General features: G+C 43.3%; 1 protein-coding gene across 2 annotated transcripts; it reads left to right on the top strand.

Annotated features, from left to right (window-relative positions):
• The first annotated feature begins 530 nt into the window (after nt 1-530).
• On the top strand, nt 531-23,140 carry KDM4A (lysine demethylase 4A). Of its 2 annotated transcripts, none has more exons than XM_058030412.1 (22): nt 531-621; nt 928-1,080; nt 1,274-1,449; nt 2,607-2,721; nt 3,482-3,675; nt 5,103-5,152; nt 5,653-5,756; nt 6,710-6,847; nt 7,733-7,983; nt 8,764-8,954; nt 9,871-10,217; nt 11,916-12,036; nt 12,614-12,792; nt 15,023-15,227; nt 15,559-15,635; nt 16,341-16,396; nt 17,170-17,278; nt 18,137-18,325; nt 18,932-19,102; nt 19,553-19,672; nt 20,264-20,356; nt 21,367-23,140. In XM_058030412.1, the coding sequence occupies exons 2-22, from the start codon at nt 943-945 to the stop codon at nt 21,505-21,507; spliced, it is 3,165 nt and encodes a 1,054-aa protein (XP_057886395.1). In that variant the 5' UTR covers nt 531-621; nt 928-942; the 3' UTR covers nt 21,508-23,140. The 2 variants fall into 2 exon arrangements, with proteins under 2 accessions (XP_057886395.1, XP_057886396.1); XM_058030413.1 differs by having other exon boundaries at nt 531-617.
• Nucleotides 23,141-27,769: the final 4,629 nt, after the last annotated feature.

Raw genomic sequence — 27,769 nt, forward strand, 5'->3', positions numbered from 1 at the left:
ACCTTTGCCAAGCATCACATTCTACTCCGGCTTTGTTTACACACGGAAGCTGTAGGAGTGTGATTAGCGGGGTTCGCGTGCTCGGCCGGCAGGTGCCTGCTGGGTGTCACCGCTCCGCGCCCCAAACTCACCCTCTCGCTGTAACACCCACCTACCCGGGGTTAGCGTCCACCTCGCACTGGGCACTAGCAGGACCGGGATCGGTTTCACCCGGCGACACTGCCCGGGGCCCGGAGGCGGGGAGCGGGCGGGACACAGAGGGGATGCGGGAAGGAAGCGAGTGGGCTGCGGGCGGCCTCGGGCCGGCGCCCCCGCCGTGCCTGCGCGGGCTGAGGGAGCCCCGGCGCGGCCCCCGCTCCAACGCCCCCTAGCAACTGCCTGGGCCCGCCTGCCTAGCAACCGCCCCGCGCCCGGCCTCCTGATTCGCCGGCCAGCCCCGGCCGGCCGTCGAATTCCTATTGGCTGCGGAGAGGGCAGCGGGCAGCGATTGGCTGCGGCGGCGGAGGGAAGAGGCGGGGCGGCCGGGCGGGGTTCGGGCGGAGCGGAACGGCCGCCGTGGCGTCGGCGGTCCGCAGGATTCTTTAAGCGCGTGGTGCGGAGGGATACGTCGGTCGGACGTAGGTACGAGGGTCGGGCGGGGGTGGCGGAGGAGCGGGACGCGCTGCCGACGTGAGCACGGCGGGCGGGGACTCGGGTTCCGCCGCGCCGGCCGGGCCGGGCCGGGCATGGCGGTAGGAGGGAGTGAGTCGGTGGCGTTCTCCGCCGTAAGAGGGAGAGCGAGCCGTGGGGTCCTGACGGGCACGCGGCCTCCACCAATGAGGAGGCAGGGCCGATGCGGACCCCGCGGCGATTGGCCGGCGGGCGGGAGGGGCGGGGCGGGCACGGTGTCCCGCCCCCCGCAAGGACACCCCCGCCTCCTCCGCGCAGGGCCGGCCCGGCATCATGGCCTCGGAGCTGGAGAGCCTCAACCCGGGGCAGCGCATCATGACCTTCCGCCCCACCATGGAGGAGTTCCGCGACTTCAGCCGCTACATCGCCTACGTGGAGTCGCAGGGCGCCCACCGCGCCGGCCTGGCCAAGGTGCGACACTCCCTCTCCCCTCGGGCGGAGGCCGCGCCGCCGGCCCCGGGCCGCGCACCGGCCGCCTCCGCCCTTTGTTTACGCCGCGGCGCCGGTGGGGCGGGCGCGCCCCGGCCGGGGCTCGGCCCGAGTTCCCCGAGTTTGACGCTGTCCCCGGCCGCGGCCGCCGCTCCCGGCCCGTGTGTCCCCGCAGATCGTGCCGCCTAAGGAGTGGAAGCCGCGGCAGTGCTACGATGACATCGACGAGCTCGTCATCCCCGCGCCCATCCAGCAGGTGGTGACGGGGCAGTCCGGGCTCTTCACGCAGTACAACATCCAGAAGAAGGCCATGACGGTCCGCGAGTTCCGCAGGATCGCCAACAGTGACAAGTACGGCCGGTCTCGGGCACTTAAGTTATGGAATGGTTTGGGTTGGAAGGGGCATTAAATACCACCTGGTTCCCCGCTTTGTCAGGGGCAGGGACTCTTTCCTCAAGTACAAGTTGCTGAGAGCCCGATCCAAGCAGGCTTTGAACACTTGTTAGGGATGGAGCATCCACAGCTCCCCACATGGACCAGGTCCTCGGTATGGTCTGGGGTCAGCAGTGTGAGCATCATGCCCCAGGCAGTTGAGGTTGCTTGTGCAGCTCTGTGCATGGGGACCTTTGTCACCTGTGCAGCAAGATGGTGTGTAATAGCAGCAGAACTTTCTGTTTGTGCTGTGGGCTCCTGTCTGTCTGTCTCCAGTAGCTAGACCATTGAAATACTTACTAAGTAGTGGAGAAAGGAATGTTCATGACATAAAAAAGGAGATGAAGATCACTTGAAAAGGAGTTAAAGCAAAAAAGCCTTTGCAGTAATTAGAAATAGCATTGGAATTGCCAGCTACAGTCAGTCCATCAAGGCTTGTTTTAGTTTTCAAAAGCAGTACAGACCAGATATTTTAGAGTTGTGTTTAATAGAATAATTTGATGAAAGTTACTGTTTTATGTTATGTATGTAACTGTCTGGAATCTATGTATATAGACACACATTAAATAGGTGTTAAGACTAAATTTGGCCCCCTAGAGCTACATATAGTCTGGTGTATAGTTAGCAGGGAATGAGCATCAAGAGCAGGTATTTTGCTGGTAAACAGCATGTTTTACCACGGTGAGTCTGTGCAGGTTTGCTAGTTTCACAGTGGCAGAAAACTTTGGGTTTGTTTGGGTTTTTTTTTTTAGTTGTTCTTTGTATCATTTCTGGTTTTGACTGTGTTGTTGCTTCTAAGTAGCTAGCTAGAAGGTGAAATTGTTCTCACCCCGGAAAAGTGCACAAAGCGAAAATGAAAGTAAACTGAGAAATGGGGAAAGTAATTTTCTTCCTGATACTTATTTCCAAAGTGTAACAGAAACAGAGCCATGACTGCTCTCACTGCTCCTCTGGCTGGTAACACATATTAGAGATTTTTATTGTAGCTTTCTGTTCTTTCAGTCGAGGAAAACATTGGCTCAGACTTGTCAAATACCAGGTTGCAAAGTCTTTAGTATCTTTCTTGTTTTTTTCAGGTACTGCACACCCCGGTACACAGACTTTGAAGACCTTGAACGAAAATACTGGAAGAACCTTACGTTCAATGCCCCCATCTACGGGGCTGACGTTAATGGCACGCTCTACGACAAGGTAAGGAAACTGTTCTGGTTTTCAGGTAACAGTTATCCTGGTACATTGCATTCCATAAATACTAATGTGGCATTTGACTCTTACCTTTTGGAACAAGTTAATGATAGTCTTAGCATAGTTTGAGCTTCTGGAGTAGACAGCTGACAGAGGAAGCGTTCTAAGGGACCTCTGCTAGCACTTCAGTGTGGGGAAGCAAAAACCACTATTGCCCAAGCACTGCTTTGTCCTGAAAGGCTTATGAGGGTTGGAAGGGCAGATCAGTGGATACATGCTGCTTTGGTATTCACTGGTGTATGTATTTTTGTGGGACAGCTCTATAGCCCTTAGGTGGTAGGATGATAACTGCCCAAAGACAATTTGCATTCTGCTTGCTTGTCTCCTAAATTCTCATGATTTAATCTTTTAAAAGATATTTGGAATGAAAAGTGGTTTTGTTGAAGAGGGTTCAGACATCAGCTCAAACTCAATCAACATCAGCTATTGTTCTCTGCTCTCTTAAGGCTGTAGCTTCATGATTATTTCTCCTTTGTAATCATTACTTTGACTGGTGTTTTTTTCCCCTCCTTAAAGGCCAGTAAGCCATCACTGTGCAAGCCACCATGCAAAACTTCAGGTTTAGGTGAACTAGCTCGCAGCTTGAACTGTGTCATTCTGTGATGTGCTGTTTCAAAGTATCTCTTAAGCTTTTACAAAGTCTCATCTCAGCTGTGTGATTCTGTACTTTGTAATCCTTGTTTGACATGAGGCTTGTGTTTCTCAGCATGTAGATGCGTGGAATATTGGCAGATTGAACACAATCCTGGATATTGTGGAGAATGAAAGTGGCATAACCATTGAAGGAGTGAATACTCCTTACCTATATTTTGGCATGTGGAAAACTTCCTTTGCTTGGCACACCGAGGACATGGATCTCTACAGTATTAATTACTTGCATTTTGGGGAACCCAAGTCATGGTAAGATTTTTTAAGGAATCTTCTGCATGTAGAAAATCAGTACCATAAAATACTGGCGTCAGTCACAAAGCTAAGAGCTCACTAAAATAATTAACAGTTTTCCAGCTTTGCACTGCAGTTCTCTGTGTTGACAAGAACACGTAAGGAGCTGCAGAGCAGAGCATGTCCTCAGTAGAATTTGTTTGGTAACCTTCTAGAAGGGTCTGGTTGCTGTCCTGATGTAGGGAGTTCTTCTGAATTACAGTATGGACACTGTCTGCTGTGGTAGGGCCAAAACTTGGCCAACTTGCTTATCATTTCCTGAGGCTCTGAAGTGACCATGCAGGGGTATGGTCACACAGGCAGTGGGGGAACAGGCAGTTTTTAATAGACTTTAACGTGTAGCTGTTTATCATATATCTAAACATCAGGCTAGTGGATGTCACTGGGTGGTTTGTCCAGTGTCTGAGATTTCTTAATTCTTTTTAGGGGAGGCTCCTGAGTTTCTCTGTACCATGGGTTGAATTTTAAGAGTGAATCATGCCCTTCTGTTCACAAATGAGTTTTCCAAGCAACTTCAACAATTGTTTCCACAGCACTTTTGTTGGAAACTAATATTTTTGGCTGCCTTTTATTACAAATTTGAAGAAGCAAATAATAGCTAGCACAATGTAACCCATGAACAACCCCATGCAGTGGCAGCAGCAGAGAAACATGAAACAGAATAGTTCATTCTGTTGAACTATTTGGCCATTGCTTCTTCTACAGCAGTACTTGGAAGAAGTGAGCTTTGCTGGTATCTTGATTAATTTAGCAAGGAATCTGTTCAGAATATAGCACTGTATTCCAGAGTGAAAGCAAACTACGTAGGTTGATTTGTTTATTGTAGTCATACCAGCCAGGAGTTTTGTGGCACCCATAAAAAGGTGTGTACAGGGAGAGATGTAGCTCTAAAGAGCACTCATGAGTTGTGCTCATGTTAAGGATGTGGCACCTAGCTTAGTCCCATCTTTGTCTGAGCAGCTGAAAGAGGTGATTCCATTTTTTCTCTTGCCCTGTGTTCCTCCTTGCACTGAGTATACTGAGGTTACACTGCTGTGAAATGAGACAGTTCAGGAAGTGCTCTTCCCTTTCTTGTTGCAATTCATGTTCTGCTGCACAGATCTGCTAATTATGTACATCAGACTTTTGACTTCCTTGATTGCTTGAGCAAAAGTTGTTAAAAGAAACGGTCAGCTTTTGCATGTTGATTTTTCTTGAGATAGAAAGGTAAAAGTCCTCAATGAAGATTTTTAGGTTTACGTCAAACTTTGAAAAAGATAAGTGTAGAGATAGAGAAATTTTTTTAAAAGTAATTCACATCTTGATTACTGATTAAAATTTCCACTCAGACTTTGAGATTTTGTTGTTGTCACTTGGACTTAACAGACTTGTTCTTACAACTGCAGGTACTCCATCCCTCCAGAGCATGGGAAAAGGCTGGAGAGACTTGCAAAAGGTAATCAGGCAGTTCATGTCCTGCCTTTTTCTACAGATGGGAGGGACAGCTGCAGTGGGTTTCTGCTGTTTTGGAGAGCATAGGTTGGCATGACTGCACTGATAGTTTGCCTTTTAGAGTATAGATTACATTACTTCTGAATGTTTGCTTACAGGATACACACAAGAGAAATTGTCACATTACAAATAATGAACTTGTGGTCTGTCTGACCTTAAATGAGAAAATACTTAGTTACAGTTTATTAAAACTGGAAAGTTATGGGCAAGGGAGGATCCTTCTATTTGAAGCCTTTTTTATGTTCTTTCAAACTGGCAGCTGTTAAAAGATAAATCTTAGGGGTTTGTCATTTTTCTTCAGCATGCAAAGTAGCACACTTCAAATAATGTGATCCATATTTATAGGGAAAAAGTGTCTGTACAGTAGTTTTTCATAAAACTGCTGAAAAATAAATGTAGTTTGAGCACAAAGGTAACATCTCTCCTTGTCTTTACTTTAAATAGGCTTTTTCCCAGGAAGTGCCCAGAGCTGTGAAGCATTTCTCCGTCACAAGATGACTCTCATCTCTCCATCAATTCTGAAGAAATATGGAATTCCGTTTGATAAGGTGTAGAAAAGTAATCGTGGTTATACCAGCTTGATCAGGAGATTGCTGTAGCTTTGTCTTGCTTCTGACAGCAGCCAGAGCAGATGTCAAAGGCTCCTAAAAACAAAAGCTTAAGTTTCTGTGATTTTTTAAAATAATTTTAAACTTAAAACTAAACATTATCTCCTCTGTTAGATTCACTTCACTGTTTAGATATGTATTCAGTGAATTGAGATTTTTCTTTTTTTGTTTCCACTTCCCCCCTGTTAATTTTGTTTGTTGCAATCTGCTTCCTCAATAGAAAATAAGGCTTGTCCCCTATTTACTTCTTAATTACATTAGTAACTTTATAGGCTTCCTCACTTTCTCAAGTAACAACCTGCCATTCCCCTTCCCACACAGAGATATTAAAATGTAGTCTTTGAGCTCTTATTCAGAAACACTGTATCGTCTGCCTGGGCAGCTGAAGGATTTTGTTGTCATAAGCCTTTACAGGGGGGAAATGCTGAAGAGCAAGCAGTGGAAGGCTGACTGAGAGTTGTACTCTAATGTGAACAGCAAAAGAAAACAACAATAAATTTTCAAGTTCTGTGTGGGTAGAAATTTATTCAAGCTTAGATACTGTTCAGCCAAACCTGTAGCTGATACAGATAAGTATCTTTATGAACTTCATATAGCTGGTGACAGAGTACTTTGTATTTATAACCATTTCTGTGCTAAATTGACCAGTTTTGTTGTGTATTAATAAAAATACTGTTGAGCATGCCTTTTCAGTAAACAGATATTTAACATAAGTAGCAAAATAGTGAAGGTCAGTAGCAAGTCTGTCCATTGCAGAAGGGAGCTCCAGCCACCATCTGTGAGCTGGATTTTTGGGTGTGCGGCCGAGAGGGCTACAGGAGCTCCTTTTAATCACATTCACCAAAACCTTCTTAAACTCTGAGTAACACTGTGATGTCTCAATTGTGTTCTAGGTGACACAGGAGGCTGGAGAGTTCATGATAACCTTTCCTTATAGCTATCATGCTGGCTTCAACCACGGCTTTAACTGTGCTGAATCGACCAACTTCGCTACTCTTCGGTGGATTGAGTACGGGAAGCAGTCGGTGCTGGTGAGTGGTCTGTTGCCATCATTAAGCCCCCACTGTTTGTTTTAGGAGAGTGGTTTCGAGCTTTTAAGATGTGATGTCTGCTTTCTCATAATGTAGCAACATCCAGGCAGGGTCCTGCTTAGTGCCTTGTGTCAACCATGCATGTAACGTGTTTTGTAACTTTGTAACTGTTTTGTGAGTTTGTGCAACTCATGCGAGGCTTCAGAGAAAAGCATGGAACTGGCTCTCTTTTCAGATGTGAAAGAGTATGCTTGGTGGACGGAGCCCATCAGCATTTTTCTCCAGTATTTTAACCATTATTTATTGACTGTTTGGCCTGGAATGCAGCTTTGTAACTTAAATGACTTACCAAAATAAGTATCTTGGCTGAACCTTTAAAGTGAATAGTGTTACATCCCTGTAGAGGTGCCTGTCAGACAAGGTTTACATTTCCAGAAGCTACATTGAAGTGGATACTTTGAAGCATTAGTTGTAACCATGCCCGGGGGAAGGGAACCTCTACTGCTCTGGGTATGCCGAGAGTTTGTGTAGCTCTGATTTCTTCATTATAGTCTCTGGTTTTGTGACCTGTTTCTATATGAGCTCATTTTAAAATACCCAGCTTTAATCAGCAATTGTGTAAAAAGACTGATGAGCTTTCTGTCCTAGTTGTCGTGATAACATCTGGTTTTCTGTTTCATGTTTTTTGCTGGCTTTTCTGTCATTTTTAGTAACCTAATATATACTTTTTTGATTTTTCTGGGAAAGAGTCTTGAGAGTTCTGAGGCTCAATTACATGTGAGTGTGGGATCTTTTTCCTTAAACTCTTGAAAGCAAAATGCTAGAGAAATGCAGAGTGGAATTGTTGAGTATTTGGCCTTACCTTATTATTTTCTGTGACTTCAGTGCTCCTGTCGGAAGGACATGGTGAAGATCTCCATGGATGTGTTTGTGAGGAAGTACCAGCCTGATCGTTACAAGCTTTGGAAAGCTGGGAAGGACGTGACTGTCATTGACCACGCTCTTCCAACCCCAGAGGCAGCAGAGTTCCTTAAAGGGGATCTCATGCAAAAAGTCAAGAGTGGGAAACAGTGTGCTGAGGAGATGGAAACAGAAGAGATGTGTAAAGAGGAGGTGGATGGGGATGAGACAAAAAGGTACAGCTTTATATAGTCCTCTGCTTTTCTCTTGGATTCTTGGAATTTGAACCCAGTTGCAATTAAATGTTTGCCATTCTGATAGAACAAGGAGAGTTAGCAATAATCTTTTTTCCTGGAAGAAACAGGATTTACTCTTAATATTTTTGTACTGTTTTAAGTCCACATTAATAGATGGTCTGTGGTAAGCAGGAAATACACCAGCTTGGAAGGTTGTTCTTCATCTTAGGACAGACTTCCAAAGCCTGGATTGGCAGTGTGTACCCTGCACTGACAGGCCAGTAGATAAAGGGGTTGTATTGAGATCATGGGACAGTACTTGCTAGCAAATTCTGGTACAATCAGTGCTGCAAGCTGTGGTATTGGTGTGCAGTTCTTGGTTGCTGAAGGTTAATCATCTTACATTTTGCAGTTAAATCTTTTTTGGTCAGTGGCAGCTACTGTTCCTAAAGCTGTCTTTAGTGGTGAATTTTTTTGTTGTTTAGTTTGATTTGTTTGGGGTTTTGTTTGGAGGGTTTTTTTGTTTAAGGTAAAGAATGCCTGGCTAGAGAGAGCTGCCTTAATACATGATTAGCATGCTGAGAAGTCATGTCTAGGGATTACTGACTTTTCCTCTCTAAAGGCAAAGAAAACACTTCAGAATAATTTGGAAACTATTTGGCTTTCCAGAGGCTGTCTCATAAAACACTGGTCCAAACTAGACGGTATTTTATGCATTCATACAGAAATGTAACACAGTTATGTGTTTGCTAACCTGACATAGGGATTTGTCTTCTGCAGCATCCCCAAGCACCGTATAGGAACAAAAAGGCACAGGGTCTGCCTGGAAGTGCCTCAGGAGGTGAGTGAGAGTGAGGCCTTCCCTAAGGAGGAGCTGAGCTCCACACAGTATGAAGCGGACATGGCAGAGCCTTGTGAGAGGCCCACGAGTGAATTTGCGCAGCAAGGTGAACAAAGGATCAAACTTCCAGGTAACTGTGTGCCACACTTGTCGGGGCACTTTTCAATATGATGCTAGTTGGTAGGATGCTTTTGTGTCCAAAAAAGCAAACACTGGTTTGTCAGAGCCATTGGTAGCGCCTCAGAAATTTACTGTTATAAGACTTGAAATATTACCATTTTCTAGTTTTTGATATTTACTCTTTTTATTTTGCCTGCCTGCATACAGAATTATATGGGATGCCTCAGTAGTCTAAGCTCCTTTTTATCTCTCTTGAGCAATGTGTCTTGTTTATAGGAATTGCTTAGTAAAACACATGCACACTTCCTGGTAGTGTGGGTCTGGTATGCTTTATAGGTGTGTTACTTGTAATTTTGTAATAAGTAGGCTGGGCAAAATTCTTGTAGGTTGTAATGGATGAGTTATCCTTGCTGTTAGGGGAGGAGCAAGAGGCACATGGAGCAACACAAGAACAGGGAAAACATTTGATGCCTCCTCTTGTATTTTGTTTTCCAGCCCTTCTTGTGTTGTTTTGGTTGTGGTTTTTTTTGTCTGCAGCTTGTATTTAATAATCTTTTAAGTCTTCCATGAATGTTTGTAGTCACTTACACACAGCAACATATGGCCAGGAGTTGGGCTGTTTTAACTACACACACGTCTGTATAAAGGATCATCTGTGTTTATTTGCATTCACTGTCTGCTGCTTTGTTTTATGTACCCTAGTTCTTGTGATGGGAGAGGCAATGGGCAGATGCTTTTGTTCTCTCTCTGACTAAGCAATGTATGACTTTATAGGTGTTTGAATTAATCATCTACTCTTTATATGGTGCGCTGTTGCTTTTTTGTGTGTAGTAGTTTGCTTTTCTGTCTGGCTTTGTGCAAATAGTTGCACAAATGTTCTCTTTCTGCTCAGGCTTCAGAAAAAGTCAGTCTGTCTTTTCTTCCAGATCGTGGGGACTCAGCCAAATTTGAAGAATTGAAACCGGTAAAGCTTGAGGAAGAAGAACAAGAAGCGGCTGCACTGGATCTCTCCATTTCACATGCTTCAAATTCCACTTCAGTGTTGCCAGCTTCAAAGCAGAGTGCTGCATCCAGTGTTCAGTCCAGCTCACCTTGCTACTCTTCAGACTCGGAATCGTGTGATGCGTTGGCGAAGCGAACGGTTCCGGGGCCAGCCGGGGTGTTCACCGTGCACAGCTACGCCAAGGGCGATGCCAGCGGCTCCGACAGCGAACACGCTTCAGGGAGGAAAGCCACTGCCAGCTCCAGTGTCACTGAGCAAGAACTGACAGAGGTATGAGAGGCAAAACACCTGAAAGGTGGAGGGCTGTAATTCCATGGTCAGGAATTTGCTGCGACAAAACTTCCTATCTGTGCAGATGACAGTTTGATCTCACTGGTGCAGAGCAGGTTGCAGCTCTGGGTTTTGCTAAACACACAAGAATTCAGATGAAAGTCTTGTATACTTAGCCCTTCAAGTAAGCAAGGAGATCACCTGTCTTGAGAACTTCTCTAAACTATTTAAGTGCTGTAATGGAAAGGATAGCTTAATGTTTTTGACACGGTAGTGTTACAGAATGATTGAGGTCCTTTTGTACTAAGAGACACCTGTTTGTACCTAAAATGAATCTGGTTTGTTCCAGCCTTTCTTGCAAGCACACTCATGTGATGAGGGGTTTTTAATATAAAATTGCATACATGGATACATCTCTATGTCCTCTTAAAAGAGGAGAAAGGATACAACAAAAATACTGGTTGAGAGGATGTAAATCTGAGTGTTAAAAAGCTGCCAATGAATGTTTTATTAAATAGCCTAAAAGAAGAGTTAGAATCTTATCTGGTAGTGTCCTTCCAATATTTTGTTCTCCTGTTTAAGTCTGTTTTTCCTGTTTAAGTCTCTTCCCATTAAAGAATGGGAATTACAGCAAAGGAACTGCAGATAGACCAATCTTGATAATTAAGCTGAAACTGAGAGTTGTTGTGGCTATTTAAACTGAAGACATTCTGTTGCAGATGCTGATGTCTCCATCACATGCTCTGAACAGGGAAAAGGTGAAATTTTGAATGGGTGTGGATTGTTTTCCCCAGAGGGGTGTACTTTGAAATAAATTTTCCATTAGGTGGTAACTGTGAATGCTAAGTTCAGTATTTCTTAGAAGTCTTGTATACAACTCTGTGTAAGAGAATGGAGGTCATGATTATTATGCTCTCTTCTGGCTTCATTTATGAAAAGATGATATTTAAACATATGTAGGATGTATTTAATCCAAGATTCACTTCTTTAAAAAGAATAACAGATTTTTAAAAAGGGTAGGCTCTTACCTAGAAGGAGACTTTCTGGACTGTTGAAATCATTACATTTACTGACCTGTTTGTCAGGTTAGTAGTAATTTTGTTAGTGTGTCACTTGTTTTTGTATGAGGCTAAGGGAAGAGGAAATAGCTGTTCTTGCAATTTCCTTCTTCCAGTCTGTCTGGTATGACATCAAGACAATTAATAAGAAAGAATTAAAGTGTCCTTCATTTAAAATAACCCTTTTAGTTTGACATGTCTATGAGCTCTGTATTCTTTCTATTTTATTTTATTTTATTTTTACTTTTAAATTTGGAATATTTTAAGTGACCCACAAAGTGAGGCTTCTCCAGAATTCATGAGACTTCTTATCATGGCTCTTTTAAATTGAGCCATCCAACTTGTCTTTCTTTGTTTCTGTCTTTCACATGATTCTTTAAAGAAACAGACGTGCATGAAAAGCTACACTGGGACCTGTGAAAAGTGTCCATTCTACTGACTCAACAGAACTAGTACAGCTCTGTCCAGTTTTTCATAGCAAAAGTGCTCTGAGCACTTTGAAAAAGAGTTTAGAGCTGAAGTTACTTTGGAAGCATATGTGCATTTTGAAGTAGTTTCTCTAAGTTCAAAGTAAATTCTTTCCAGAATGGTGTCCAAAGGGCATGTGCTAACTGACAGCTGAATTCCTTTCCTGGTCCAGGTGGGAAAGGAGTACTTAAGCTCAGTGAAGGAGAGTAAGAAGTCCAAGGGCCGTCGCCAGCCATTGAGCAAACTCCCCCGTCATCACCCACTCCTGGTGAAAGACTGCATCAGTGATGATGGTAAGTAAAGCCTTGTGCTCCTTGGGAAATTGGAGAGAGGGTCTCAGCTTCTGTGGGCAGTGTGGGATATTCTAGTAAGTAACTGGTGATAAACAGGAGTCAGCAAGTGACAGCTCTGCCTCCTAGACAAGGTGCCTATCTCATTGTATCATTCAACTTTTCTCTCAGATGGTGTCATCTTTCTTTGGAAAGGAAAATTAAACCAGTACCAGAGACTGTTGCCTAACTGCATCTGCCTTAGAATATTCCAGTCACTGATGTAAATGTTTGGGATTTTAAAAAAACCCTAATGCCAAAGTGTTTGGTGGATTATTGGAAAAAAACACACCACAACAGTGGATGACTTTAATTTTGATGTAGATGTAATTTGGAGCTGGTTCTGCCCTGTTGCTTGATTAGTAGAAGCCTCTTGGAAAGGAGACTGAGTTACTGGCTTCCATCACCCTTCTGTCAGTTTGCTTTCTGGCAGTCTTTCTTTCATCTCCATTCATAGCTTCTTGCCTTATTTAGTTTCATTTACAAGAAGAACATCTATAAAAGGCCACACAGTCACTGAGTGAATGCTCTCTTATCACAGAGGCATCAGAGCAGCTAACTCCTGAAGAAGAGGCTGAGGAGACAGAAGCATGGGCCAAGCCACTGAGCCAGCTGTGGCAGAATCGGCCGCCAAACTTTGAGGCTGAGAAAGAATACAATCGCAGCATGGCGCAGCAGCCCCCGTACTGTGCTGTCTGTATGCTCTTCCAGGCATATCAGGTATGGAACCCAGACTCTTCATGCTGCCACAGAGTAGGTGCTGCTGTGGTACATAGTTTCAAATATGTGGGTTTGCATATTGCCAGTTAACAAAAGCTGTATCAATGTTGCAGCCTTTCCCAGGAGCTGTTCCAGGAGAACACAAGTGGGTGAACATCCTCAGGCCTGTGATGGGCCCCTGTGGGTCCCCAGGGGCTCACTCAGCTGTTCAGCAGAAGTTTTTGTGTTTTGTGGCTTTTGCTCAAACCACAGAATGGAGTTTAAATGTTGCTGGAACTGACTATAAAACATCACTTCTCCTTTCCACACTGACTCCTTCACTTCTAAAATGTTTCTAAGAAAACACTTTAGGTCCTCTCATAGTACATGGTCTTTGATGAGCTGGCAAGGAAGAAAACCTTTTACTTAAAAGAATTTAGGGCTGTGTTTGTAGATGATATAGATTGAAAGCTGTCTGGTCTTGGAGCATATCCATGACAGTAGCATGGGATGAGGTGCAGAAGTCTTTTGTCGTGTGGAGTAGATGTGTAGGCAAGAGTCCCTCAATTAATTTTTTTAGATACCTAAGATAAATAATTTTAAGGTAGCTTGATAGTTGTCTGCATGTTTGACCTGCAACTTTGAGGTAGTTTGACCCTTCCCGTACACTAAGCATATTTGATTCATTTGTGATGACTTTGTAGTTGTGGTGGCACTAGAAACATGTTCACCACAGTTTTGGAAATAAAGACCTCACATTTTTGTTGTAGATTTATATTTCATATAGTTCCTAATTTTAATGAAAACCACAGACCATAGCTTCTATTCAGTCTTGCTATTGCTATCTGAGAGTAAGTTCTTAGAAATGGAAATACTACTTAGGAACTGTATGGTACATGAGGATTTTACTAGTGCTGAAGGGTATAAAGTTAACAATTTGAGAACAGTTGAAGTTCTCTGAAGATTTTTTTTTGTAAGTTGCTGTTGAGCAGAAAACTCTTAGCTGCAGGTTTTCAAATGTCTACACCAGGCAGTGGAGCAGAAACTCTTCCAAGATTTGAGCTGTGGTTAGAGTCTTTGTTCCAACTTCAGAAAGTCTATAGCAACTCTGGAAACTCACTTCAGTTACCCGTTCAAATAAAAAATTGGCACAGAATGCCAGACAAGTATGCACTTTCCTTGGGAAGAAGAGGAGTATTTGCTGCTTAGGGGGAAAAAAAGTTGTTTTGTTCTTAAATTTTGTTACAGATTTCCCTCAGTCATTTTGTCTTTTGCTTGACATGCAATGTAAGTTTAAATCAGTAAGTTTTACAAAATTAGACTGAACAAGACTTGTAGTAAAAATGTCAGTTTCCTTCTTACTCTGAGCATTACCTGGACGTTTTCTCCCCAGCTTTTGAGGCACTGTAGGAGAGACAGTGCAGATTCATTCTGCTACTGCAATTTCTGCTAATAGTAATTTTAAAGATTAGGCAAGCTACTTTTGTGGTAGCCTAAAAGGTACAAAAGATGGTTTGAACATTTTTTGAAAGAGAAAAATTAATTTCTGTTTAACTGTTCAGAGGAGTAGCTTTACTGGAAATACACATCTGTAAATTTTGCATGTCTTAGCTGTTTGATTTGATGTTGATTTAGAAGAATAAATTATGAAAGAGTAGCCTGAAAGTCTCCTGAGCTTTATATGGGAAATTGCATTTTCAGTGTGTTTATTTTCCAGGAACAAATTAGTTTTAAAGCCCATTGGACTTATTCAAAATTACACTGGGAAAAAGTAATGGGGATTGTGGTAGGTGTCTATTTGTGTGTTGGTAATCGTTCCATATTGAGGTTAGTGTACACTGATGGATAGCAGTCTTGTGATACTCTGTATTACAGGGGGAATATGCAGAAGAGGTGTTGCCTGTAGAGCATGAGGTGGGCTTGGTGATTCTACCTCTTTTGTCAGAAAAAGAAGCAGTTTGATGTGTATAGTGTTGCTCATTAGATGGATGCAATTCAGACTTTCAGTATAGTATTAAGTAGAGTAGAAATTAATTTCATTCTGAAGCCACAGCAGCTAAGAATTTTATAAATATAACTATAAATAGTTATAATAGTTATAAACGTAACTCTATTTTCACCTAACCTACCAACTCTATGATCTTTCGCTACCTTCATTTTTTCTTTAAACTGGATATAAATAATGTGTGAGTAAAGATAATGTGAGACCATTTTACTTGTAAAATTTAAATTCCCTACCCATCCCTCACAGGCAGAATGTGAAGGCAGCAGTCAAAACTCTGGAGTAACTCCAGCTGCTGCAGATGGGAAGATCCGAACTAAACCCCTGATTCCTGAAATGTGCTTTACTGCAACTGGCTGCAGCACTGACCTCAATCTTTCAACTCCCTACCTGGAGGAAGATGGAACCAGCGTACTCATCACCTGCAAGAACTGCCACGTCTGTGTTCATGCCAGTGAGTGCATCCAGATGTTACCCTAAGCCCTGGTGTTCTCCATACTGAGCCTGTACATCACAGCTGGCTTCTGCCAGTTGATCTAATGTACAAATAGACCAAGTTCAGCCCTTAGCCCTGAGTATGTACTTACTTGTTGGAAGTAAGTATGTACTTATGGAACTGAGTATGTACTTACTTGTTGGCCTGTGGGGTAGGCAGTTGGCTGCATGGGTGACTTCAAATACACAGCATCATCCTGGTGTGTATTTGAACTCCTGCTCTATTTCTGGGCCCAAGGGAAATGGGTTTGAGTTTAAATAAACTCTTAAATGAGATGTGTCTGTTCTAGGTTGTTATGGTGTGTCCCCTGACAAGGCCACTGAAGACTGGATGTGCTCCCGGTGTACAGAAAATGCATTAGAAGAGGTAAATAAAGTTTTTCACAGATGGAGTCTGGTACATCTGGGAACTTGGCTGCAAAGTTAGTTCACTTAGTGTTGTGGGTGTTGGTTCTTTTAATTATCCTGTGAAAAGAACACAATTTAGAGAATGTTTAGGAGCCAGTCTCTTGTGTTTTGGTACTTTTAAACCATAATGTTATCCTTTTAACTAATGCAAAGCTGCTGAGCTCAGAGGGAAGATGTTCTGCATGAGTGTGGGGATAGCTCCATTGTCTGAGTTTAAGGTAGCTACTGTTTCTAAGCCAGAAAATAACTTGTGTTAATAACTAGGCAGGTATGTACATGTGAAGAAAGCAAGAAAAATGGGATTCCCTCAGACAGCTACACAGACTCTAGGTCAGTGGAAGAGGTCAGTCTTTCAGTTATTTCCTCATGTTTGTTCCAGATCCTGTTGCACATCCTGAAAGGATATGGGGTATTGCAGGTGTAAAAGGAACCCATAACAAAAAAGGTGACCCTTCAGTAGTAGGTTCTGCTTGCTTTCAACAGATTTGGAGTTTATATTTGTTTCCCTAAGGGCAGAACTTTTGAGAGCTGAGGAGCTGATCTGTACAAGGTAGTTAGCTCTCTTCTGACAGCAGAATAATTTTCTTCCTCTGGGTATGCATTTTGAGGTGGAAGTTCTGCAGCAAGTGTTGTGCACTAGCTAATGCTTTCTTCTTTACTCCAGGACTGCTGTTTGTGTTCCTTACGAGGAGGAGCACTGCAGAGAGCCAATGATGACAAGTGAGTGTTCCAGATTTTTTTGATTTTTAAGGAGAGGCTCAGTTCCTAAGTATCTGAGGGCAAGGGGGTAAACTGCATTTGGTGTAACAGAGTGACCAACAGCACCCATCACACTTTGTGTGTTCAATGTGTTCTCACACAGCACTTCTGGCCTCTTTAAGTTATGCCTGGTTCTCATTCTGTTGATAGCAGCTGTGAGTTGCTTTGCATTTGATAATGCAGAGCTGTAATATGCAGAGGTATAACCTACCACATAAAAATAAGGTTCCAAATGAATTAGCATCTCTCAGTACCTTCCCTACAGAGGATTTTGATTTTCCATCTTATTTGTGGTTACAGTAATGACAAAGGGCAACCATAGTTTTAAGCAGCACAACTTTGAAATTCAAGGTACCTCTACAGCAACACGTGCATACAGCTGCCCATCCTGTGTCCTTTGGGTGGATCATTAAAGTTATTTGATGCAATGTAGCAGTGAGGCAGACTTGTAGCACCATGGAATAACTGAACCCTGGCCATGCAGCCTTTTACCAAGCAGGAGTCACTGAGTTGCTTTCCTGTTAAACCTTTTAGGAGTAGATTTTAAGTATGAAGAAATGTTGGGCTTGCCCTACATGTGGCCTGTTAGTAGCAGTAGGATTACACTGATCAAACTCAGAAGTTATTTATGGTGGTTTGTATGGCAAACTTGAACAGAACTGTATTTAACTCCAAAGCATCTTCTGTTTGCCCAGTGCATATTAATTTCTTTTTCCTCTCTTTTGCCCTGACAGGTGGGTTCATGTGATGTGTGCTGTGGCTGTACTGGAGGCAAAATTTGTGAACATTGCAGAGCGGAGTCCTGTAGATGTTGGCAAAATCCCCCTGCAGCGTTTCAGACTGGTATGGATCACCTGTGCTGCATCAGTGGTGTCTCTGGTCCATTCAGAATCTGAGGGGTTTTGCTTATCCCATCAAACCCAAGTCATCTTGGCTCAGTCTCCAGACTGAACTGTATAATCTGCTCAGCTCTGTGTATGAGAGATGGCAGTTATTCCTACTGCCATTTTTTTAAAATTTTCCTTGTTCTAGTATTTGTTTATTCACATGAGGATCCAGCAAAAGGGTTTCCAGTATGTGGCAGGTAACATGCTTGCTTTTCTCCTCCCTAGTATTCAGTTTGCTTAGTTGACTGCTGTCAAGCACTGAGATGCTTCAGGATATGTGAGGCATTCCTATAGTGGGTGAAGCTCTTCAGCAGGAAAGCAACTGTACTTAACGCTTTTAACATCTGTATTGAGGGGAAAATGACTCTGCTATGCATATGCATTGCACATAACATTCTTCTCCTACAACTGCCCCTCAGGCCCAACTGAGTTGTGACAGAATTTTAACTGTTACTACTGTGGTCATTTCCCATTGTTCTAATCTTGTTACTTGTATTGATGTAACTTTTTAGTCAAGTCCTGAAAGGCCCTATTGACTTGGAACATTGCAAGCTGATCTAAGATGTGTTACTGGCATCCTTGGGTTGCATGCTTTGTTCATGTTGAGCTTGATTTTACATTTTACATTTTTCCTCTATTGCATTACTTTACTTTTATGAATTATTTTCTTGTCATAAACTAAAACTGGTATCTGCCTCCTTCTGTTTAGTCAAAAACCAACAAATGCCACAGCTATTATATGATAAGCTGTTAGCTAACCCTTGGTGTGTGGTAAAATCTAGTACCAAAATAACCTCTAGTTTTCTGTCCACAGAAATGCATCTTCTGCAAGAAAAGGAGAAAGAGAATTGCAGGTTGCTGTGTACAGTGTTCACATGGTCGGTGTCCCACATCCTTTCATGTCAGCTGTGCCCAAGCAGCAGGAGTCATGATGCAGCCTGATGACTGGCCATTTGTTGTCTTCATTACCTGCTTCAGGCATAAGACTCCATCTCAGGCTGAGGTGTGTAGGTGTGTTATTCCAAAGATTGGAACTGCAGTGTCTTGGAGGCACTGAGAAGTTTTTGATTGTGTGATTATTTTGAAACTTCATTGAAGGCTTGGCTGTCTCACAGTAGATAATGTAATCTAACAGTGTTTGTCTTGGATTCTGATCTCAACCTTGCTGCTACTCTGATCTTAGTCAGGTGCTTTATTATACTTTGGTTTGCAGACCAGAAGGACTGGAAGCATCACATCCTTCCTGTGGCTGTTGAAATGAGAAACGCTAGTGAGATTTATGTTGTGATTCTTAATATGCAGGAGTTAGTGCTGGTACTACTGTGACCACTCATCCAGTCTGCATGAGTCGTCACAGAATTTCACATTTAAGTGATTGATTAGTTTCTAAAGTTGCCATGCAGCTTTTTTAACCACATAACAGATAAGACTTTAAGTATTTAACATTCCAGAGGCAGAACTTCTCTAAAAATGTTGCTGATGATGGCAGAAATAGAGTAGCTCACCTGAACTAAAATGTTTTGCTTTGTTGTCTGCCAGCACTGCAGCCATGGTCTTCAACAAATTTGTTATTGAATCATTGTATAAGAAGTGATTTTTCTCTTCTCAGCGAGCTAAGGCTGCACTCCAGGATCTGTCTCCTGGACAGATTGTCATCAGCAAGCACAAGAATGGTCGCTTCTATCAATGTGAAGTGGTCAGCCTTGCAAAGGAGACTTTCTACGAGGTCAACTTTGATGATGGCTCCTTCAGTGATAACCTGTACCCAGAGGACATTGTGGTATGTTGTGCTATAGGACCATGGTATGAGTCAGTTCTTGCTTCTGTGGAGGATCAGGGGATCTGGTAATTGTTCCCTGGCTCCTGTAGTGGCTGAGCTGTGCTGCAGGATGGCCTTAGGGATGTTACCTGAGAGTGACTTAACTGAGGCCATACAGAGACAGGTATAACAGGGAGTGCAGCTAATCTCTGGCTGCTTAGCAATGGTAGGTCTGAAGGAAAACTTGCTGATACTTGCATGCCATCCTCACATCAAATACTTTGAAGTTACCACTGTTGGGATATAAATGCAAATGACATAAATGAATGTCTCTCAGCCTAGTTCTCTTATCTCCTAAAATGGAGAATTCTTGGGGTGGTGTGCAGTGTGACCCCTTGGTGGTTTGCTGAATCTTCACATAAAGAGGCTCCTTACCTTCCTTGTCTCTCCCATCTTCCCTCTTTATTCTAGAGTCGAGATTGTCTTCAGTTAGGTCCCCCTGCTGAAGGGGAAGTCGTGCAGGTGAGATGGACAGACGGACAAGTTTATGGAGCAAAGTTTGTCGCATCACACGCTATCCAGATGTACCAGGTATAAAATTGCTGTCTAAAAACTCATCACTCAGAACAAGCCAATCATGTTAACAGGGTTGCTGTAGGGGTGTCATGCTTAAGCACTCCAGGGTAATACTCTCACTGTGATAGCAATGACAGATGCTGGCAACAGTTGCTGGAAGTGATTGCTTGCAGCTGTATGTACCTCTGGCAACCTTGAAAGTGTCCACTTCTGAAAACTGCTTGTCTGCAATTCTTCATCAGACTCTTGCTGTAATTTAAACTACTTAAAATAAGTTTATTTTCCTTTTTTTTGGTGGGAGTTCACCATGCCTTTCAGGCTTCCAAAGGGATGAATAGTCAGGCTGTATTAAAGTGAACAGGCAGACTGTCTTGTCAGGTGTTAAAAGAATATGCCAAAACTTGCTGGGCTATTACTGTAATGAGATTATTGATGGTTTGATTCAAGTATATTGCAGTCTGCATAGCTGCATATGTATCTTATAAATTTCAAGTGGTTGAAGATTATTTCACAAGAGAGCTCTGTGGGGAGAAGGCAACTTCTAGGGAGCTGTGGCAGGGTTCTAATTTGAGACTTCTGACAGAACAACTTCTGGTTCTCTTCTAGGTGGAATTTGAAGATGGTTCACAACTGATGGTGAAACGGGATGATGTATACACTCTTGAAGAGGAGCTTCCTAAGAGAGTGAAGTCAAGGCTGGTAGGTAAACAGGGTGCAAATTCTACTAAAGAAGTAAGATTTGTTCTAATTTGTGCTTGAACAGCAATCTGAGCATGTGGCAGCCGCAAAATACAATCTGGTGCTCTCCTTAATTGTTGCAAAGCTCAGTAGTTGATCAGGCTACAAAAACTAAGTTCTGTCTCCCTCTGGAGAGAATTTCTCCTTCTGCAAGGGTGTGAGTTTGTATCACAGAGTCACAGACTGAGAGAGCCTACCTTTTCATACTTGTATTCATAAGTTCTATTGTGTACTTCTCTTTCAAAGAATGGCCAAGTTCTTTCATTTACCCTCTGTTCTGAGCAGCTCTTAGTAGGGCTGTGTCGAAAGAGCTGGCTGTTTCTTGACCCTGTAAAATAATTCAGGTGGGAAGGGACCTCTGCAATTCTCCAGACACCTGTTCCAAACAGGGGTAATTTTCAGAAAGGGTTGTTCAGGGGTGTCTCCAATTAAGTTTTGATTATCACTAAGGGTGGAGATCCCACACTCTGTTTTACCCCACTGCTTTACACTTCCCACTACAAAAGTTGTAGTTACAAACAGCACACTGGGGTGTCGTGCTTTACAGCACAAACACACACACCTTGATGCAGATCTGTTGGCAGGCACACATACTATTAGAGGCTTAAGAAAGAATGTATTATAGCTGAATTCTGTGACCAGGTGTTTAAACATGCCTGCTCCATAAAGCAGAAATTGTACTAGATTATTCAAAATTTGGAACAGCTGACTGTTTATTACTCTGAGAAGTGATTGTGAATTTAAATTAAGTGCTCTGTTACATTTGAAACTTGAGATTCTTTAGATCTCTAATTACAGTTCACTTAAACCTATCCCCAGACTTGTAAATCCAGATTTCTTAAATATTTTTCTTTTTGTGTTTAGTCAGTTTTTGAAGAAAGCTGAACGTTCCCATGTGTCTTGGCTTGGAGGATGTGGAAACAGGGAATTTCATCTGTGCTCTAGTGACTAATTCTGTCTTTTTCTCTTAGTCAATTGCTTCAGATATGCGCTTCACAGAGATCTTCGAAGAGAAGGAGGTCAGTCAAGAGAGGAAGAGACAAAGAGTGATCAATTCACGCTACCGTGAAGATTATATCGAACCTGCCTTGTACCGGGCCATCATGGAGTAAACACTGCCTGTGGCAGAGGAAGAAGATGCCCACCTCCCCCAAGGATTTAAATGTTCCAGTACAACAGGCCATATTTGGATGCTTTGAATCCAGGGTTTCTTCTGGGGTTTTGTTCTTTTATATTTTAAGGAAGCTAAAAGGCTGATGCTCTGCAGTAGCTGTAAGGCAGCTGTTGTATAGTGAAAGAGATCCCATTTGCTGAAGCTGATGCCTGCAGACTGCTGGTCTGAAGTTGGGTCCTTACCAAATAAGCCAGCTTGGGGATGTTGCTTTCATCTTGTTGAGCAGTCTTGCTTTTTATTTAGAGACAATTCTGACAGGTGGCAAACTCTTTGGGGAGTTGTTGCCAGGAATCCTGGCAGCTGCAGAATAGTGTGGTCTATTGTTTAAACTGAATAATGTTCCTGGAGTCTCCCTGGTAACCACACCTGGGCTTGAGCAGGCAGTATTACTGGTGCTGGAAATGGAACCTCTTTTATATTTATATCCATTTTTTTTGTCGCAAGCAGCTTCAGTCTCTTGTTTCTCAGCACCTCCTTTCTGAGGTTGAGCTGTAGGCTGTTCAAATCTGAACAGACTGGAGGTGCTTGTGTGAACAGGTGAAATGTGAAATTGAATCCTGTAGGACAAATTATTTAACCTTCCATTTAATATTTTTGTTCTGATAGTGCTTTTGACTTACTTAATCATAAGTTTAATTGTTAATAGTATGTGCCTCAGAACCAGTGAAATCTCTCTGGAGCCTTGTGAAGTGCAGCCTTCTAACAAGAATAGGTGTTCAGCTCCCAATAGACATTCAGCTCCCAAAGAGTTTGTTTTGAGTTTCTCTAAGGCAATATGACTATAAAGGGACAGTCCTAACTCTCCCTTCTTGAGATCCAAGCATCACAGTGTTGGGGATGACAGGGCAGCGGTATCTGAAGCAGTGCTGCTCTGGGGCAGCACTGTCTATCGTGTGTCCACGGGCTTTTGCTTGCAGCAGCTAATACTGGGTCTGAGACAGGTGAAGTGTGCACTGAGCTGTGTGTTCTAACTGAAAGGCTGTGCAATGCTCTTCTGAAGCAGGAGTGCTGCCGTGTTGCTGTCTGGCAAAGGTTACTGTAGCATTTTTATAGAGTATTAGGACACATCTCAGTTGTGGTGGAGAGAATTTGCTACCCCAGCCATAGGAAGCTGAGTTGAGCTGGGAAGTAGGTGTACCTGGAAGATGTGCCAACTTGCTCCTAATAATTTAAGCATTAACACACCACAGTAGGAGCAGTGTAAATACATGTTCCTTTCCCATTCTGTAGGAAAGGGATTTTAAGCTGTGGAGCAGATTGGCCACCTTCTTTTTGCATGGAATGATGGGGTGGATTTTCCTACTGGAGAAAATCATGATTGTGTGTTCTCCAGAAAATGTTCAAGACGAGAATTTTCTAATGAAACAGACCTAATGCATCCCTGCTTCTATAGGGACATGGCAATGTGTCTGCAAAGTCTGGATTTGTAACTTCTTTCCTTTTGTTACATAGGAACGCTATAAACCAAACCCTTCTGAAACCCCGGTGCATCAATTTGTGATTAGCAATAAAATGTAGTATTGAGTAGTGATACAACTCTTGATCAGAAAAGAAATAAACTGCAACTTTTATACAGAAAATCTTTAGCCCTATGTTTTTATAGGGTCAGGAGGATAAGTAGCAAAGATTTGCACACTGTTTTGCATAGAGGTAATCTGTCCTATTTTTGTGCTGGAATACCTTGTTCATCAGTATTGGAAGGCCTAAACAAATTCTGAAAGGAGATAATGGGGGGGGAGTTTTGTGGTTTTTTGGTTTGTTTTAGGTTTTTTTTTCCTTTTACCATGTCCAAAACTCCTGGTCTCAGGGTATTAAATGACTTTTTTGATGAATGGGATAGTTGACTTGATGAAACCAGGATCTGTTAAGACCCGAGTCTGGCAGCCACAGCTAATCTGGTCCAGGCAATAGCAATGAAACTGCACTTGGACGTCTGAGCTGGTATGTAAGCCTCTGAAGTGATGTGCTGTGAGCAAATGTGAAGAGCTGGCAGGCCCTTAACAAACTTGCCTCTCTTGTGTCAGAGTTAATTTGGTATTAACTTCTCATAGGATGAACACTACCTGTGTGTTACTAAAAAATACACTCCTTGTCTCAATCTGCTGCTCTCCCTCCAGAGAAAAGGTGCCTGCATTCATTCTTTGTCCCCAAACTGCTGTAGAACTTAAATGCACCTTTTAGGTGCCAGATGTTAGACTACCTGTGTTGCAAACAGCTGGCTCAACAGCTTCATCTTAAAATGATGACCTAGTAGGAAACAGTTGGATTTGTTTGGTATGGTGTTCTTGGAGCTGCTCTGTGCAGGGCCAAGAGCTGGATTTTATTGATTTTTGTGTGTCCTTTCCAGCTCAGGATATTCTGTTGTTCACCTGCAGCAGGTTTTGCCACTCACCTCTGACAGTATTCAGTGATTTCAGGAGCTCCTATGCATAGTATTTGTTCTGGAACAGGAGCTTTGTTATCTGTTTCTGGCACGTTTTCTGCAGGTGCCAGATTTGCTCTTGTTGACAGTTGCACAGCTGACTGCCCTGTGTTGGAAAGTGCTGCCATCCTGCACTCTGAGACAAAGGGCCTTCCCAATTTCCCCATCAGTCCTTGTGCTGCATCATTCAAATGTGAGCACGTTGTTAACTGCTGCAGGGACTAAACTGTGTTTTAGGCTTCTCTCCAAACTTAAGATCAGTGACTCTGATGTTTGAGTAGTCTTTACTATCTGACTTTGCAAAAGCAATTTGGTTTATGTCTTGAAGCATAACAGATAACAGTAAAAGTTCTGTACAGAGCAGTTGTCTCAAAAGTACATAGGCTTTCCATTACCAAGACTTTTATCATGTCTGATAATTTTCTTCAGTGGTTTTGGCTTTTTTGGAAATGTGTTTGTCCTTTTTACAGCATCATTCCAGTGGGGGTGAGGGGCTGCCAGATTATCAGCTAGTCAGGTGCTTCTTGAGTATGTTAAGTACAAAATCATGCTCAGTGTGAGCTCTGGTGGCCCTTTGTTGAGTCCATTGCATGTGGTGCTGCAGTCATTAGACCTCTTCACTTTTCATGGAGCTTCCATCTGTGACTGGTTCAGGTTGGACCCACAAGGAGCAATTTTTGTATAAACAAATAGTGGCTTGCCCTTAATTCAGGATGAGCTTCACAAGGCAGTGATAACTTTTCATAGGATTTTAAAAGGTGACTACATTCTTTGTAAAGCACCTGATTGCAGTAATATTTCTGCCTTTGGCTGGACTTCTAGGAGACTTTTTTTTCTATCAGCAGACTTCTCAGATGACCAGAGGCAGTAGTAGGACCCATTCTCCTTTTTTCTTCTCTCTCTTTATGGTATTTTTAGCTGGGATGAATTGATTCTGCACTGTTTGAGGAGCATAGTCACTTATCCTAACAATTCCAATGCATCTCTGTTCTTCCATTCTTTAACTGGGCTCCTTTTGTCTGACATGTCTGCAGTTGTGCTTGTTTTCTAATGAAACATGGGGTGAAATCAAGACTGGTAGCCTGTATATTGTTTTCAGTTTCCTCAAGAAATAAATCTAATTTCAAAAAAGACAATCTGTAAACTAATTTAAGGACTAAAGCAATGGGACTTGGAAATTCTCATCATGCTTTTAATTTTTCTGTTAGCATTATTCTTTTCTAATATTCATCTCCTTAATGCTTATCTAGTGAGTTCTCGGGTGTCTTTCAGAGACCTAAGTGGAGTTCTGTTATTTAAGGACTCAGTCTGGCTTGGCTGTTTAGCTATAACAGAGATGGCACCACAGAATTATCTCTCCTCATTGAAATACAGAGCTGAGACATCTGCAGCAAGAACTGAGTTGCCTTAGGTTCCTTTTGTAGCTGAGAGTGCCAGAAGAGGAGTCATCAGAAAATCTTACCTGGGCGCAGTCTTAGACAGCTCTGTTCTTTACTTTGGTGTTGACTCTTGAATTTCACAGTGCTGGTTAAGACATGCTGAACTGGCAGCAGGGAAAGGAGATTCTTCTACTTTAGCTCAGGGATTTTTTTTACTGATACACCAAGGGTATCAGTAACCTTGAGGAATTTGCTTATTGGAGTGTTATTTCAGCTCATATCTTTGGAACCTAACGTGCCAGGTATTTCTATAGCCAGCTTTTGTAGTTTGGGGAAAATGATAATGGCTCCTTTTCCCTGACAAATTTGTAGCTACTGCACAAAACCTATCAGTGTGGGCATTTAGATTAGTGTAAAGTGAGTAGTATTTTCAGCTGAACATGAACAACAATATTTTTGTATTGCTAAAAGTCAAAATAAGCCTTTTTCCTCTTTTCCCATAATCAGTCTTTGTTTTTCCACATTGCTGTTAGAGCTGTTGAACAGCTGTAGATTTATCCCTTAGATGAATGAAGAGCACAACATTCCAGGTGGCATTTGTTGCTTGGTTCCAGTAATGAGCATAGCTGAGGGTGTGTATCTGCAGTTTCCTTTGGCCTCACAGAATGGTCTCCAGAGGAATGGGAAATATTCATCTGATTGCCCTCTTTTCATGAAGTTGTGGCAGATCCATGCAAAAGCACTGCCACAGCCTCCTTGCTGCAGCATGAGTAATGTGACAATGCCAGCATCAAAACAGTTCTGACAGCACCTAGCAAATGAGGGAAGTGTGTGGGAGGGTACTGGAAAAAGATTTAAATGGTATAGTATGCATGTTAATTTTGAAACAAAACTGAGTGAGGTAGGAGAGCCTGAGAAGAGGTATCTTTGGCTTGGAATTTTGCATTTAGGAAACGTTCTCACTGTTATGAATGGTTCTAGTGGCTGTGAACACCTTCAGTACACGATGCAGGAGAGAAATGAAACAGGCCTGTTGCCTGGGCTCTCCACCTCCCATGAGTTACTGCCTGGCAGCGTGGGCTCCTCATGCTGCCCCACACCCCAGGAACTGGGATGCTCTCACAGTTATCCACACTGCTGGCTGAAGGAAGAGCTGCCTCCTCACAGGCTGTAGGCAAGGTGGGTGGCTGGTTTTCATATCCAGGCTGAAGTCCTCCATATGGAGTTAGGAGCAAGCCTGTCTTTACAGCCCAACAAGTATGCTGTAGACCAAAGCAAACTACTTCAAGACATATAGTGACTCAATCCTACAGTCTTGCTGAATGTAGGGAGGCGTGGCTGTGTGTTGTACCCATGGACCTCCAGGGACACTTCAGACATGGGGATCAGATGGTTGTGAATGAGTTGATATTAGCTCATATGCTTGGACTCTCATTTCCTCAAGTGCTGCTGCTTCTCTTGAATACAGTATCTCTACAACTTTTGAGCTAATGTTCTTGCCTATCCTCACAGCAGGGGTTAACTCAAATTTCCTTCCTGATAGCCCCAAGCAATTAAAAAGAAATTACAGTGTCTTGGGTGCAGGATAGTGTGCATGGATGCCTTTAGTGTGGGTGCTGGGTGCTGATGGGCTGCAGGTACAGGTACAGAGGAGCAGCTAACTTGCAGACAGTTCCATGGAAAACAGAGTGATGTGATACAGGAGAGCAAGGAACCTGGTGATGGGGAATGGCTGCACCAAAGGGATGAGCAGCCCATGTGGTTTGGAACTGTGGTTGCCTGTGGTGGATGGCTGCCCAGGCTACTTGGCTCTGCAGCAGGAACACAGCTTTACTTGTTCAGGCCCGGGAGAGCCAGGGCAGGATGAAGAGAGCAGTTGTGTTGGCAGCCAGAGATGGGTCTGTCCTGAGTCCTCTCTGGCCTTCCCAGTTCCAGCTGGATAGATGTTTCCACACACTGTTTAACAGCTGGTGTCCATAGGGACTGGCAGAAGTGTAAATGCTCATATTCTGCCATTCTCTCTTTCAGATGCAGAAGTAGCACAGGGCATCCTGTTTGGACCCTCAGCCATCCACACAGTGGGGCTGGAGCCAACCCTGCTTTTTCTTGCTGGTTGGAGGGTGACTCCTGTGGGAGCAGAGGTCTGCAGTGCTGTCACCAGCAGGGAGACCCCCAGCTTGGGCCCTCAGCACTGTGCAGAGCCTGGCAAGGGGAAAGGACAGAAAAAGAGATTTTGGCTCTTCTCCCTCCCCACTAGAAGCGGGTGAGGGGCTGCCAAGGGCTTTGCAGCAGGGAGAAGAAAGACGGCGTTCATGGGAGCTGCGTGACTCCGAGCTGGTGGGCTGGGAGCCAGGCACGTCAGCACCTGATGGGCCAGCGCAGGAGGAAGGGCTTCCTGC

Source organism: Melospiza georgiana, chromosome 9, assembly GCF_028018845.1.
Source record: "Melospiza georgiana isolate bMelGeo1 chromosome 9, bMelGeo1.pri, whole genome shotgun sequence".
NCBI lineage: Eukaryota > Metazoa > Chordata > Aves > Passeriformes > Passerellidae > Melospiza > Melospiza georgiana.

Bases quoted from the DNA above. Each gene is read 5' to 3' on its own strand.
- KDM4A (XM_058030412.1), top strand. From the start codon at position 943: ATGGCCTCGGAGCTGGAGAGCCTCAACCCGGGGCAGCGCATCATGACC. The intron at 1,450-2,606 runs GTACGGCCGGTC...TGTTTTTTTCAG, and splicing joins AGGATCGCCAACAGTGACAA to GTACTGCACACCCCGGTACA. The intron at 19,673-20,263 runs GTATAAAATTGC...GTTCTCTTCTAG, and splicing joins ACGCTATCCAGATGTACCAG to GTGGAATTTGAAGATGGTTC.